Source organism: Tamandua tetradactyla, chromosome 12 (genome assembly GCF_023851605.1).
Source record: "Tamandua tetradactyla isolate mTamTet1 chromosome 12, mTamTet1.pri, whole genome shotgun sequence".
In the NCBI taxonomy this organism is placed as follows: Eukaryota; Metazoa; Chordata; class Mammalia; order Pilosa; family Myrmecophagidae; genus Tamandua; species Tamandua tetradactyla.
The window spans coordinates 89910562-89927514 of NC_135338.1; the positions used below are offsets into that span (position 1 = coordinate 89910562).

Sequence of the window (16953 nt, forward strand, 5' to 3'; positions counted from 1 at the left end):
GATGAGGGTAAAAAAACACATGTTCACCTCAATTGATGCAGAAAAGGCATGTGACAAAATCTAGCACCCCTTCTTGATAAAGACACTTAGGAAACTAGGAACAGAAGGAAACTTCCTCAACATATATGAAAAAAGGCCATATATGAAAAACTCACAGCTAACATCCTACCTAATGATGAAAGACTGAAAGCTTTCCCTATAAGACCAGGAACAGGACAAGGGTACCGGCTGTCACCACTGTTACTCAGCCTTGTAATGGAATTTCTAGCCAGAGCAATTAGGTAAATAAAAGAAATAAAAGGCATCTTAATTGGAAAGGGAGAAGTAAATAATCCCTGTTTGTAGATTATGCGAACCTATATGCAGAAAATCCTGAAAAATTTACAATAAAGTTCCTAAAGCTAATAAATGAATTCAGCAAAGTGATGGGTCACAAGATCAATACTGTAAAATCAGCAGTGTTTCTTTATACCAGTAATGAACTAGAAGGTGAAATCAAGAAAATAATTCCAATTAAAATGGCAACTAAAAGAATCTAGGAATAAATCTAATCAGTGGAGTAAAAACTTGTATCCAGACCTATAAAATATTGTTCAAAGAAATTAAAGAAGACCCAAATAAATGGAAGATATTCCATATTCATAGATTGGAAGACTAAACATTGCAAAGATGTCAATTCTACCCCAAGTGATTTACAGAGCAAATTGCAACCCCATCCCATCTTGAAGAAATGGAAAAGCCAATCATCAAATTTGTATGGAAGGGTAAAGGGCTCCAAATAGCCACAGCCATTTTGAAAAAGAGAAGAACAAAGTTAGAGGAGTCACACTTTCTGCTGTTAAAAGGTGTTATATTAAAAAAAAAGTTATTATAAAGCTATAGCATCTTAAGAGCATGCATGGTACTGGTCCAAAGATAGGCAAATAGACCAATATAATCAAACAGAAAGCTCAGAAATGAACCCTCACATTTATGGCCAACTGACATTTAACAAGGGGTAAATACCACTCAATTGGGAGAGAATATTCTCTTCAACAACAGGTGCTGAGAAAACTGGATGTCCACGTGCAAAAGAACGAAGGTGGGCCCATACCTCACACAAGATACATAAATAAAATCAAAATGGATCAAAGACCAAAATACAAGAACCAGAACTAAAAATCTCCTAGAAGAAAATATAGGTAAGCATTTTTAGGAATGGTGTTAGGCAATGGTTTCTTAGATTTAAACCCAAAGCGTAAGAAACAATGGAAAACATAGATAAATAGGACTCCCTCAAAATTAAACACTTCTGCACATCAAAGTACTTCATAGTTCAAGTTAAATGGGAGGAAAATATTTGGAAACCATGTATCCAATAAGGGCTAACTATCTAGAATATATAAACACAAACCCAACAAAAGGACAAACCAATTTTAAAATGGGCAAAAACTTGAGTAGACATTTCACCAAAGAAGATATACTAATGGCCAAAATCACTTGAAACAATGCTCAACATCATGAGCCAGTAGGGAAATGCAAATCAAAACCAAAAATACATACCATTTCATACCCACTGGAATAACTACTATTTTTTTAAAATGAAAAACTACTAGTGTTGGGGAGGATGTGGAGAGAGAGGAACACTCATTTACTGCTGGTAGAAACATAAAATGGTGTACTCTGTGGAAGACAGCTTTGTAGTTCCTCAAAAATTTAATTATATAATTATTATATGGCCTGGCCATCCCATTTTTAGGTGTACACCCAAAAATACTGAATTCAGGGACTCCACCAGCTACCTGCACACCAATGTTCATAGCAGTTCTATTTATAATTGCCAAAAGATGGAAGCAACCCAAGCATCCATCAACTGATGAATGGATAAACAAAATGTGATATTTACATACAATGGAATATTAGTCAGCATTAAAAAGGAATGAATTTTTGATAAGTACAACAACATGAACGAAGCGTGAAGACATCATGTTGAACAAAATAGGCCAAACAAAAAATAACAAATATCATATGATCTTACTGATATGATTACACTAAAGTTGTAATAACTAGCACAGAATTATATACTTGAATCTGGATGAAAGGGGAAATGTTAGGTTGTACATATGTTAGTAGAATACCAATTTAAATAAAATCCATGGAACTGTGCAACACAAGCAGTGAATTCTAAGTTAAACCATGGACTAGGTTAATAGCACATTTATGAACATGTGCTTTTGTCAATTTTAACAATGTACCACACCAATGAAATTTTATGCATGATTGTTCTGTATTTTATGCATGATTGTTCTGTAAGCCCATTATTTCTCTAATTAAAAAGAAATGTGGAAGAGGAAGGCAGAGGAGGAGATTCTGGGAGATGTGAAAGGCAGAGAGGGATGCAAAAAGGTGCTGGCCTTGAAGATGAAGGAAGAGGCTATGAGCCCAGGAATGAGGTGGACTCTAGGTACTGGAAAGGCATAACATCATCCTTCCCTGAAGCCTCCAGAAGGATTGCAGCCTTGCCAATACTGGGATCTGGGGCCATTGAAATATGTGTCCAGGCTCCTGTGCTCCACAACTGTCAGAGAATAAATGTGTTGTTTTAAGACCAAAACAGAACAAAAAATAGAAATTTGAAGCTACTTGTGCTGGTGTGAAACTGTGGATATGGAAAGAGAGGACCCGTAGGACACAGAGAGAAAGCCAGGAGCAAGCATCACGGAAGCCAGCCATGTGCTTTCCCAGGTGACAGAGGTGTTCCAGATGCCAGCAGCCCTTCTTCAGAGTCCAGGTATCATCTTGTTGATGCTGTAATTCAGGCATTTTCATGGCCTTAGAACTGTAAATTTGTAACCTAATAAATCCCCTCAGTAAAAGCCAAACCATTTTTGATATATTGCATTCCAGCAGCTTTAACAAACCAAAACACTACCTGAGATTTTACCTCAGCCAAAGCACTAATTTTTCCCACCTTCTCACCATCCCATATAGAATAAGAAACAATAAGTTACCGTTATTCCAGAGATCATTTTTTAAGCAGCAAGAACATAATGAGGAAGAATAGGTGACAACAATCACCTTGTGAGTCTTTGGAAACCCAAAGTAAAAGTGATCTTTTCAGAAACAAATTATCAAGTTTCAAAATCTTAGATTTTCAGTTTCAAGAAGTTAGGTCTTAAATCTGGAAAGCCAAGATGATAAACTTTAATCCCATAAATACTGTCCCTGCCCATGGAGACTATAAAAAGATCCCATGGTCTAGGGTAAGGGGATAAGGGAAGGGGGGATAGAGAGGAAATGAGATCAGTAGATGAAGGAGAAAGTCTTTGAGAAGGGCCTCGCACGTCCTTCCTTCAACACCATGGGAAATTAGAGAATTGTGAGAAAAAATTGGGCACTGGTAAAGAGGGGCCCATGCCCACTCCTTCACTGACTGCCCTACAAGTTGGCAAGCCTCTGAGAGTCTGCTGAGCGTTCGGGCCACGGGAAACCAGAGTTGAGTGCATGAAATGCCTAAGCAAAGAGGCCTGGGGTAGCCTTTCAGTGCCTTTGTCCTGCAGGGGCTCAGGGGACCCAAAAGTTTTTCTCAAGTGATGAAACATGTTATGCATGCGGAGGTGCTGTCAGCATGTTCAAATGATGGCCAAGAACCAGAAGCCTCCCTTCTTGCTTCAAATTTAGGCTCAGACTCATGCTATCCAAGGAAAATGCAAGATTGCATGCGATGAAAGCCCTCCACTGGAAAATGGGTCCCAGTGAGCACTGCGCATGTCTCCAACACAATGGACCTGGGCCATTTTTATTAGAGCTACGGTGTGACGTTGTTCAAACACTTTTTCTTTTCTAGTCAAGGTCAGAACTGATTGGAATCTTGGCTTACCTGGCTGTCCTGGATGCTGCTGACCTTCCCTTTTGTGGGTCTGATGAAGTTGTAAATGAAGAGCAGCAATAACGCCAGGGGGATCATGTATAGTTCAAAATTCCAGACAGTGACCAAAAACACCTGATCAAAGACAAAGCAGAACAAAGGGCTGCTTGATAAAAGAGTGGTGGATCCATCTTTAATCTCTACTCATTTGCTTAAGGAGAGTAGACCTGATTGATTTAAAAAGAAAGTTCCCAACAAGTTAACACACGCATGTGCATACACACTCACAAACACAATAATTAATTCAATTTTGGAATTGGTAGCAGAATGAGGAGGCAGAGTAGAGACATGAGGTGTCCAGCCATACTCTGGAATAGATGGGGTACAATAGCTCCATACCTGGGAACCCATTACCCCTGAACCCTATTCAGTGTTTTCTCTACTGGATTTAGAGTGAGAATTTAGGTAAAGCATTATAGAAGATACTAAGGTTACAAAGAGGGAGGCCATGGGTCATATTGTGTCAGCAGATGAGGTTCAAATGACCTGGGAAGAGTATATTTTAAATTCGCTCCCAATATCTAAAATCTAAATAGTTCAAATTAAAAAAAAACTCTTTAAAAATCTTTCAACCCTGGGACTATCTGTTCATAAGAAAATGATTGGCTACGACTCTCTATATCATGCACGGGATGAGTTTACCCACCCAATTTCTGTTTGCTTCTGAATTTCTATTAGCCTCTTGAGAGTTTGAGATGTGGGAAATCTAAGTGCCTAGATTACAGAGTTGCTACAAACAAAACGGAAATTATAGAAAGGCCATGCCTTGGAGGAACATATATTATTATAACATAAATCAGAGGTGAAATCTTGGGCAAATTACTCCAGCCTCTGTTTTTACCAAACTCACAGGTAATCTAGATAATATTTGTAGTTAGCCCTTGTCAGCTCATACGTTCTCAAAAAAGTAACTCTGGTAGCACATCAGCTTCAATGAGGTAAATGACTACATTTTAAATATCGAATCTTCCTTCCCCAAAGCAGTACTTTTACCTATTACTTAAAACTTGTTTTAAAATTTTAAGGTTTTCTTTTTGTAGATATGATGAATTCCTTGCTTATTTCTGGTTGCTCTTGCAAGGAATTATTTCTTCCATTATATTTTTCTAATTGGATATTGTTTGCATATTAAAGCTAATAATTTGTATACATTACTTTTTTAATTAGCAACTTTAGTGAATTTTCTTATGGTTTCAAATAGCTTTTCATTTCATCCTTCTGGGGTTTCTAAGAATACAGGCACATGATCTGCAAATAAGGAATCTCACTGCCTTCCCTTTCCTAATATTCAGAACTTAGACTTCTCTTACGTAACTTCATTGCCTCGTATTAACAGAACAGTGTAAAATAAAACTGGCAATAATGATATCATTGCCTAATCTCTGACTTAAATGAAAATGCTTCTAGTGTGCCATTGTTCCACCCTTAAGCATAACGTAGACGTTTGGTTTGATCCATAGAAATTGTACCACATTAAGAATACACACGAATAATCACACAAAGCCATTTTTTTTTCTCTGTAAACTAAAAAGTTGGCATATAGGTATTAATTTTATTATTCCTTATATCTTTTAAATCTTTTATATATACTTTTCTGTGTCTGTTCCAAATTTAATAAATTTTTTAAACAAGAAGACTATGATTTTAACAAAGGCTTATTTAATCAGGAATGGATGGTGCCTTACCTTTTGGTATTTTCTGAAATTATGGGGAAGTTTTTTCCCTATTTTAGAACATCAGTATGGTATGCTATACTTATCACCTCCTAATATTGAGCAACCTTGTTTTTCTGTGAGAAATCCTTTCTTTTCTGAAATGTAATAGTTTTTAAATATGCCGTTGCATTTTACTTGATAATATGTGAGGACTACTGGCATAGATATTCACAAATTACACTTACCTTGCTTACTTTTTGTTATTCGAATGTTAGTATCAGGATTATTCTAACATAGAAAGGTTAAAGTCTATTTTTTCTCACCGATGCCCCAAACATTATTTTAGATTGAATTATGAAATATTCCAATAATGAAAATGTGCACAAACCAATTGCACAAACTAATTTAACAAATACCCATGCACACACCCACCCCAGATATTAAGAATTATTAACATGATTTGCTTATTCTTCCCTTTATTAAACAAAACACTTTGGAATGTTGGTTTCGACTGTCATCCTTCTTCCATCCTATTTCTCCCCTTTTCAGAGGCAACCATGCCCTAAAAATGAATTTTTTCCACCTGAAGACATCTTAGGTGTCAGAAAATCAATACAGGGTATTAAAAATATGAATGACAAAAAACGTGAGCCTCATTCTGCATTTCTTATTATAGGTAGTGTACATATAGATCAAATACATTCATTTTAATTGATACATGGTATCCCACTGGAATGAACAGTCTGAAATTTATCCATTTTGCTCTGTTATTGATGCAGATTTTGGCTCAAACAGTGGCTTTTTTTTTTGCGGAGTCCAACATATTAATCTTTGGACTTAGGTTTAGTATTTCTATTTTTAATGTGCTGCTTAAGAATTCATATTCCATACTGAGATAAGCCTTTTTCCATGTGTGTGTGTTTGGGAGAGAGAGAGAGAGAGGTCCTTATTTTGTTTCAAATTTGATTTTTGTTTATGGTTTGAAATAAGCATCCTATATGAACATTTTTCTTATAGATAGTCAACTTTTTCAAATAAATTCATGTCTTGATCTGTACTTTTCTCATTGATCTGCATTGCCACTTCTGTCATATACCAAGTTCCCACATGGGTCAGGCTCTTCTTTCTGGACCCTCTATTCTCTTCCACTGGTATGTTTTCCTATTTTACCAATACCAGATTTTTGAATCGTAGTTTAGTAATCAGATGAGACGGTGAGCACATTTTTGCTAGTATAGCTTCAAAATTGTCTTGGATATTTTTTTTACATTTGCTATTCCACTTGTACTATAGAATCAATTTATAAAGTTCCATAAAATTCTTGGTAGAATTTTGCTAGAAAAACGCTGAATTTATATACCAATTTGGAGAAAATTAACATCCTGATATTGACTTACAAATCATAAAGATTGTTTTTTCTTGATATATTTTTGGCTTTTATTATTTTCACCATATTCTTGCATATGCTTTATTCATTTTTTCCCTAATAGCTTAGAGTTCTAATGCTCTCATGAATGGGACCATTTTTAAATTTATACATTTATTTGCTTACTGCTGGTCATGGGAATGCTGATTTTTATCTGTTGTTCAAATTATAGTTCATGGAAGGTGACAGATGCTCAATTAAGAGGCCTAAATGTCAAATTATTAGCCAGAGGTTAGTGAACTTTTCTACAAAGGAACGGATAGTAAATATTTTGGGCACTGTTGGCCATATGGTATCTATTGCAACCGCTCGACTCTGCCAGTGTAACTGGAAAGTAGCTATAGACAATATGTAAACACATGGGTGTAAGTGTGTTCCAATAAAACTTTATTTATGAAAATCAGATAGCAGGCTAAATTTGACCCAAGGGCTATAGTTTGCCAATGCCAATGGAAGCCATAGAAGATTTTAATCTTATAGACAGACATGATAAACCTGGGCTGAATTTTAATTGTGCTTTTCTACAGACTTGCTATGGCATGCTGATATATAGGGTGGATTTTTTTTTTTATATTGACAAGAAAGGCAATTATAATTTCCTGAGAAGGGGCAGTTTGCTCATTACTCATGTTTTCTCTTAAAAATGTGTGTGGGTAATGGCGGCACAGTGGCAGAGTTCTCGCCTGCCATGACGGAAACCCAGGTTTGATTCCCGATACTTGCCCATACCAAAAAAAAAAAAAAGAACATGCATTTGGTCACTTTTACATTGGTCTCTCTTTCTTTAACCCTGGTGTTTACTGGAATGGAAGTAGAATAACTTTGTTTATCCTTTACCTAATACCTTTATTATAAAATAAATGCATATGATTTTCCCCAAAATTATGCACTGTTTTTACAGGATAATTGTCCATAAAGATTAAAGATCATATGATCATTTCGAGAGATAGAACTGTTTCAAATATCTAGATTTATTCTTTATTGTAGCAAATATATTGATTTAATTGATATCCTGAAAGGAGTGTGTATGTGAGTGTGTGTGTGTTTTCTGCTTCTTGTCAATTTTTTTCTTGCTGTTGCAAGGGCCATTCCAGGGATTTTTCACAGAAAGTTATGCCCTTCTTCAGTACATCTCAGATGAAATAGCTTTCAATCCCTTGAGTATTCACTAGAAGTCATTAGCCTTTGAAACAGCCATGCCATGATCAAAAGAAATCAACTAGTTCTTCCTTTGTGCTTCTCAGGATGTTGCTTTCTGATTCTATTTTAACACAGCAGTTCAGTAAGGTCAAAGTTTGGGTAGGTGGCATGGGAAGTGGGTAGTGGTTAATTTTTATGTTTTTCTTCCAAAATATGTTTCATTTTTACTTTAATTATAGCCTCAATCTTTTTATGAAATGCATTCTCCTTCTTTAAACCTAGTGTTCAACTTGGGGCATAGGAATGGAAAACTTCCTAGAAAGTAGATTTTTCATAAGCTATAACTTGATTTATATATATAATCTCCTTAATTTTCTAACATAAGTGAGCATTTAATTTTGCTATTATGTAGTTAAGGTATTATTACATCTTAAGGCACTGCAAAGTGGAAATGGCAATTTAATATCATCTAGTTACTCTGACCAATATTGTACCAAAGTCCTACTCTGCCAATAATAATCATATTAACTGGATCTCAAAATCTCTGTGTTATGCTTTGCTATTTATGAAATACAAATATATATATATATAAATCTATGATTTTGTATGAACAACTATGCTAGAATATATACATTCAAATGAGACTCTTGGTTTTATTGTTCAATTCCTTTTAAATACTATTTTCATGGAAATATGTATGCAAGTTTTCATTTCTGGAATGTTCTGTCTTTTAAAAAATGCAGTGTGTTTGAAAGTTATTCTGAGACTTGGCTTCATATAATTTGGCTAGTCCCTAGTCGTGAAGCCACTCTCAAAGGACAGAAGAACAGAATCTTCAGGTAATTTCAATTAAGAAGAGCTCAAAGTATTTGGAGTAACAGCTGTGTCCTTGGCTTGGCATCCTAAGTTATCTACATTGAAATGAGATACTTTATTGGTTGGTTGGTTGGTTAGCTAGTTAGTCAGTTTCAGACCACTTCAAAATGAAACCTGGTAGATATAGCCTGCTTTATCTACCTAAGTGACCTAAGTGAGATAATATCCTTCTCATATCACAACTAAAGAAACACTATCTAGAGTACTTGTCTAAGAGTAAATAGTGTCTGTGCCAACTCTGGCTATGATCCTCAGTCATGGCTGACTTGGAATCACTGCCTCCCCAAGATATTTCTATCTTTAATGCTTTCCCTAGAAAAACAGAGTCTCTTACAACTTTTCTTCACCTGAGATTATCTATGTATTTTTTTTCTCTTTGTATTTTTGAAGTACCTATTTTTATAAGAGGTATGTCAAACAAGTTTCAGAGCAGAAGTTGAAGAAGTATTTCTAGCTGAAGAACTGAGGCAATTTTTGGAAGTTATACCTTTTGGGGAGGCACATATCCTTTGCACTTGTGTACCTGCAACATGCACTGTACCAGAGAGACCTGGACGGGAGAGTGAGACATGTCTTTGGTGTCAAAGAAATTGAGCTTCAAACACTAGATCTAAACACCCTATCATGCTTGTCCTGTTTTACTTCTAAGAAGCGTTCCATTGTAGGTAGGGGTATACTACATTCACTTGTTGATAAATATTTGGACTGTTGTCGGATTTTTTAGTTACTCGAAATAAAGCTGCTATACTATGAACATTTGCAAACAAGTTTTCATTGTGGGATATATTTATTACATATTTAGGGGTAGAAAGGCAGAAAATTACAGTAACTGTATGCTCAATTTTTAAAGACCTACTGTTGAGTTTTCTAAAGTGGTTGTACCATGTTGCATTCTTACCAACAGTGCTTAAGAACTTTATTTGCTCCAAATCCCTGTTTCTGTTAGCCTTTTCCTCCTTGTAGCTATAGTTAGCATTTTAAAAGAACAATAAAATCCCACTTACACAGTAGATGGCATTTAGAAACAGCAAGCACTTAGAGTATGGTTAAAATTCCTAATCTATAAATAACTTTAAGGATAGGGAAATGAAATAGGTAACAATTAGAAAATTTCTAGCTTCATGTGTTGGAGAAATTACTGCACTATTTTATCTAAGTTTCTTTGTTTTGTTCATAATAAAACAAAGAGAAAGAAATTTAAAAATAAAGAGGCAAAGAAATAATAAAATATATATTATGAAACAGTGAGTAAGGTTGGGGAAGCAAGCCAGATTAATAGGACAAAATTTAAAATATGATAATCTGAATTGATTTAAAAAGTATTTTAAAAACTCTACACTTACTCATGAAGAAAAATGCATAAAAGGGTAGGGTTTAGTATTAAGAGAACATATATGTATCATATGGATTGGAAGACAAAAGAAAAATTGTCATGATTTGCAGTTTAAATGATTTTCTTTATCAGATATCAGTTCTCCAAAAGGCTATATTACAATTTCTTGCAACTAATAAGAAAGTTCAGAAAGAACTGGACAACATAAAAAAACATGAACTGGTCCCTACATAATTCTATTCCATAAGCCAATGCCTATCCACAGATTCAATGCTCCTAATTACACGGTACCACTTGCAGACTCTGACACAAGAAACAATCATCAAGATTTTGACATTCTCTCCCCTCATTCAGAAAGCCATTTCCACAACTGCCTGAGTATATCCTCCTCTGAAACATTCTGTCCCTTACACCCAGCCCAGAGTACTGCACCCTAACCCCACCTTTCTGTCACCACTTTACTTCGTGCATAACTACATAATTCATTTTTCCTTCAGCAATTATTTGTAAACACCACTATGAACCATGTTGATTTAGACATGAGTGAACAAAACAAATCGGCCTTCACAGATCTTACACTGCATTTGAGGGCTGGAGATGAGAGATAAAACAATCAAGTAAACTATATATCAGATGGTATAAACTTCTATGAAAAAAAAAGCCAGAGATAAAAAGAAGGAAGCCCCAGGTGGAGGGCTGGGGTTGCAATTATATAAATACAAATACAAATATAAATATAAATATAACTATAAATATAAATATAGCAGTTGGGGAAGGCCGATGAGAGGGCAACATATGAGCAAAGACCTTGGAAAAACTGTAGCTATTTAGGTGAAGAATGCTTCCAGGAAGGGGGACACCGAATACAAAGATCCTAAAGTAGGGGATGCCTGGTGTGGTGAGGGAATAGCCAGGAAGGCCTTGTGGCTGAAGTTGAGTGAACAAGATTAGAAAGAAAAGAAATGGAAAGGTACAGAGTCAGTCCTGAAGGCCTGGTCCATTCCACGGCTGTAAGGTCTGATATTTTTTCCAATGGAAGCACAAGCTGCGAGAGAATTCTGGTCAGAGGAGTAACATGATCCAACTCCTATTTTTTGAAGAGTTACTTTGGCTACATGATGGGAACACACTATAAGGATCAAAGGGCCAAAGCCCAGATTTCATTTATAAAGCGATTGTGATGACCCAGCAGTTTAGAACCAGAGTAATGGCAGCAGACTTAGTGAGAAACGGTCACTTGATTTAGAAAGTAAAAGCAACTGAGTTTGCAGATGATTTGGATAGATAGATATTAGAAAAATGATTCACCAACAGTGATTCTAAGATCTGGGGACTGAAAATTGGAAGAATGGATTTGTCTACTGTGGTAGTTAGATTCAGTTGTCAACTTGGCCAGGTGAGCGTACCTAGTTTTATTGCTGCGGACATGAGCCAATGAACCTCATCTGTTGCTGATTTACATCTGCAGTCGGCTAGGAGGCGTGCCTGCTGCAATGAAGGACGTTTGACTTAATTGGCTGGTGCTTAAATGAGAGACTGCAATGTAGCACAGCCTAAGCAGCTCGGCATTCCTCATTTCAGCACTCACAGCTCAGCCCAGGCCTTTGGAGATGCAGAAAGAAGTCACCCTGGGGAAAGTTGTTGAAACCCAGGGGCCTGGAGAGAAGGCTGGCAGAGACCATCCTGTGCCTTCCCATGTAAGAAAGAACCTCAGTGGAAAGTTAGCTGCCTTTCCTCTGAAGAACTAACAAAATATATCCCCTTTTAGTAAAAGCCAATCCATTTCTGGTGTGTTGCATCCCAGCAGCTAGCAAAATAGAACATCCACTAATAGAGATATGAAAGACCACTGGATAGGGGTTCTGAAGTGTCTCTTAGACCTTTATGTGGAGACACAGATATACAGAAATGAGTATAGGGAAGAGGGTAGGGCTGGGGACATAAATCTGGAATTATCAGCATCTAGATAGTATTTCAAAGAGACTTTCTTTTTTTTTCTTTTTTTGGCATGGGCAGGCTCCAAAAGAGAGGTGCTTTTTTTGCTTTATGATTTTCTTTTGGCATGTGCAGGCTTCAGGAATCAAACCTGGGTCTCTGGCATTTCAGGTGAGAATTCTACCACTGAGTGACCTCTGCACTGACCTCTAGACAGTATTTAAAGGTATCAGACTAGATGATGCTACCAAGCAAGCATTGTAGAAAGAGAAATGGTCTAGATGTAATCCCTGGGAAACGTCAAATTTAGAAGTTGAGAAAATTAAACAAAACCAGTAAAGGAGACTGAGGAGAAGTCAGGGAGAAAGAGGATATTTTAAATAAAATATTTAAAAGAGAAGGGTTAAGTCAATACATGGTTAAGTAAGATGAGCCCTGAGAATTGGTTATTTGGGACTTGGTGAGAGATGTTTCAGTATAGTTACGGGGCAAAAACCAGGAGTGAGTGTGAGAGAATGGCAAGAATAATAGGCAGTGAATAGACAAAACTCTTTCAAGAATTTATTACAAAGAACATAGAAATAGAGTATAGGCTGGAAGGGGATCGAGAGATGATCCAGGAGAGAGAGGAAAAAAATATTGATTTAAGAGACAAGAAAAATAGTTGAAGCAATATTCTTGAGTTGGTAGGTTGGGGCAGGATCCTCTGCAAAGAATGGAAGATTGGCTTTAAATATGGTATAGGTTATCAAAAGAACTCAGTCAGGAACTGCAAAGGCTGCAGAGTCACTCAGTTCGATTCAGACTCTACCCCAAGTTAGGCCAGACTCCACAGATTAAGGCAATCTTCTACAAGACTGTCCTTCTGGCACCAATTATAAGTTCAGGGACCCAGGCCACCAGCACTTCTGACCAAACGGCTTCACATTTGGCAGTTCTTTCCCCCTTCCCTACCTTAGTTTTGTTTAAAAGATTCACAGAACTCAGTTAAAGCACTGTACTTAAGATTATACTTTTAATATAGTAAAGACATAAATAAGAAGAAGCCAAAAGAAGATATGCATAGGACAAGGTCCTGAAGGGGCTCAAATTCAAGCTTCTATGTCTTCTCCACATGGCATAAGAATGAATCACCGTCCCAGCATAACAGCTATATTCTCCCAATCATGGAAGCTCTTTGGAGCTGCAGGTATCCCAAGTTCATATGGGGTCTCATTATGTTGGCATGATTGACAGAATAAATGTCTATGAGATAGAGCTCAATTTGCAGTGCTCCTCTCCTTCCAGAGGTCAGGGAACGAGTGCTGATACGACATGGCTCAAAGCTGCAAAACTTAATCGCTGATTGGTCTTTCTGGTATGGCCAGCCCCACCCTGCAACTGCAGATATAGTTGCCCCCACCCCGCTGTCTTGTTAACATATGACTATCAAAGGTGGTTTTCAGCCTACCATGAAGAACAGAAGATACTCACCACATTAAATTCCAAAGATTCAGAGGTTTCCCCAGGAACTGAGGACAAAGACCAGCCAAATCTTTCACTATACCGCAGGTAGCAACAAGGCTAGTTCTTCCACAGTTATAGGAGGGAAAACAAATAGGTCCCCAATACTGTTAAGGGTTGTGATGGGGTAGCATGGAGGGGGCATCTGAGGAAATCAAAGACATAATCTAAGCATGAGGGTAGGGGTTTTCTTTATTGGAAGCTTGAGGGCCGAAGAAAAGTAAAAAAAAAAAAAAAAAGTGAAATAGTCTAGAAGAGAAGAAAAGAGAATGGATTATAGAAATGTAATAGAAGTGGCAGAAGGCACTAAATGTGTTTTTTTCTGTAGCCATATGCAACTGAGGCTTTGCTAATTGAGCATAATGAAGGTAGAGAGGGTAAGGAAATTATTTTAATGATGGGACATGGAATTTAAACTGGATTATTTATTGGTGAGAAATGGGGTAAAAGAGAAAGAATGAAATTTAAATATAATACACATATTAATTCCCAAATTAAAAGTACCTAAAGAGAACATTATCAAACTTTACAATAATGCAGAAGAAATTTAAATCAAGGTGGACTTGATTTAAAGAATTCTAAGATATCTTTATGGTTAAACCTGCATGTTATGTAGAAAGGTAAAACTTCAGCTGTTTGAGGGAGTAGCTGTTATGTCAATCTTGCGGCAAAAACTAAAAACTAAAAACTATAAAAGTAGATATGAAAACAAACTCAGAAGTCATCTGAGAGCAATCAAGGAAGCCAGAATCTGAGGGGACAAGATCAAAGAGAGAAGACTATAAATGCATTAAGTTGAGCTTTAGTTTGTTGCTACTTTATCCCTGGCTGGGTATTTGTCAATTCACTGCACAAGATACAGAGAACTTTGGCACAAAGTGGTAGTGATAGTCTACAGCTTCCTTCAATCTTAATCTAGGGAAGCAAAACTTAGAATGCAGGGTAAACTATGGTAGCCAAGATGTGAGTGATAGAGATATAGGAGAAAAAGAGAACTGGCAGAGATTTAAACCTGGCATTCTGCATGTTTCCTCTTGAAATTTTTCTAATTTCTAAACCATGCATGGTTGGGATGAAAGACTGATAGTCTAAGCAAAAAGTGGCTACTCAAAGAGTGGAGGGACAAAAATTGGAGTGAGGGAGGGGTGGTGAGCTAGGAAGAAGGGCCCCAGTAAACACTCTGAACTTTAATGAGACTCCTGACAGGCTATGTGTAAGCATAAGGGTAAACTAGAAATAGGCCAATTGCCAAAATGCCTAAAATCATGCCTCGGATCATCAAAATTCCTGATTGGATTATAGTAATTTGCCATATTCTGCTTACTCTATATCCTCTTTGGTGGAAGATAACAGAATCAATACCCTCTAAAATATTTTAATAAACTATGACCAGTATTTTGTAAAAAATATCCAAACATACCCATGAATAAAAAACAATGACCAAAAGTCAAGAGGAAAACAGCTAACAGGAACAGAAGGATAAGCTACATATTCCAGTTATCAGAAATTTATTTTAAAATAATAATGACAAATATGTTCAAGAAAATGGATAAAATACAGAGAATGTCAGTGGAGAACTGAGATGTATAAAACTGAATCAAAAGGAATCTAGAACTTAAAAAAGATGAGTGAAATTAAGAAGCCAATAAATGAACTGAATATCAAATAGAACAAGAGAGATGACTGGTGATTTGGAGTAGAAATTAGATTAATCCTATTTTATATATATATATATATATACACATATATAATTTATTTATTCTTTTTTTTTTTTTTTTTTTGCATGGCCAAGCACTGGGTATCGAACACAGGTCTCTGGCATGGCAGGCGAGAATTCTGCCACTGAGCCACCATCACACCACCCTAGATTATACAATTTTGAGTATTAGTACAAAATACCCATACTTAAGCACACAGCTAAAAATAACAGGAAAATACTGGGAAGAAATGGATGTATGGCAAATTGTGAAAAGTTCAATTTTTATGTAATTTGAGTTCCAGAAAGAGAAAGACAAGAGAGAATAGTGTAAAAGCTATAAGTGATACTGGATGAGAATTCTCCAAATTAAAAAAAATCAGGGTGCAAAGTCAAAGATCTAAAGAACCCCCAAGCAGGATAAATAGAAAGATAAGCACACACATAGGCATTTCATAGTAAAACTACATATAATTAAAAACAAAAAATAAAGTTGAGAAGGTTTACTGCTTTCAAAAGAACAACAATAAAACAACAGAAAGATAACAGCCAGAAGGTAATGGGGAAATATTTGTATAAGGTATGTTGTATCTGTTCCTTGAATATTTGATGAAACTTCCCTCTCAAGTTGCCTGGGTCTTTTGTTTTACTTTCTGAGATGATTTTAAAATATTGATCCAATTACTTAATGGGTTTAGGATGATTCAAGTTGTTTCTTTCAGTGCTTTTTGATAAGTACTTCTTAAAGCTTTACCCATCTCATAAGTGTGATGTATTGCACTGTGTGTCCCAGTTTGGGCATGTTCTTGGTCTTAGTTTCCTCTGGTGGTTGAGGACCCATTATAAATAAGATCTCTTCAAGATGTTACTTGAGTCAAGGTGTGGCCAACTGGATCAGGTTGGGCCTTTTTTTTTTTTTCTAACAATTCCACACTTCTAGGTTTCCACCTCCAGCCACACCAAGGCATTGGAGGCCAAAAGAAACACCGGTACAATGATTCAGCACTCAATTCATCCACAAACCCTCCTGTACAACTCCACCTTCACCCTTGATCCTTCCCCCACCCCCAAACTCCCCAGGGGCACCTGGGCTCAGGCTGGGCTTTCATCTGGGTTACTGAGTCCTTTTTAAGCAGAGTGAAAGACAGGTAAAGAGAGAAGCCACGGAGAGCAACCAGAAGCCAGAAGTCAAGGAAACCCAGAAGAGAGAGATGCCACCAGGTGTACTGCCATGGAACACCAAAGTCGGCCAGCCAGCTAGAAGATACCAGTCTTGGAAGGAAGCAAGTGTCCTAACTTCTGAAACCATCAGGCAATAAATTCCTGTTGTTAAGCCATCCCCTTGCCTGGTATATGTTTTAGCTGGCAGGAAACTAACTTTTCAACATTTTATACATAAAAATTGTTCAGAATGTCCTCTTTATGTTTAATCTCTGCCTCATCTGAATCATTCCCAACTTTATTTTTTAATATGGTTAAGCT

At 36.6% G+C, this 16953-nt stretch overlaps 1 protein-coding gene across 10 annotated transcripts in view; it reads right to left on the reverse strand.

The window, feature by feature from the left end:
• Positions 1-16953, reverse strand: part of MCTP2 (multiple C2 and transmembrane domain containing 2) — a 254637-nt gene that overhangs the window by 43014 nt on the left and 194670 nt on the right. For 8 of the 10 annotated variants that reach the window (XM_077124089.1, XM_077124091.1, XM_077124090.1 and 5 more), the window contains one exon: positions 3860-3982. The exons of the other annotated variants lie outside the window; for them this stretch is intronic. In XM_077124089.1, the coding sequence (XP_076980204.1) occupies positions 3860-3982 (123 nt within the window). The remainder of the gene's footprint in view (positions 1-3859; positions 3983-16953) is intronic. 10 annotated transcript variants of the gene reach the window in all.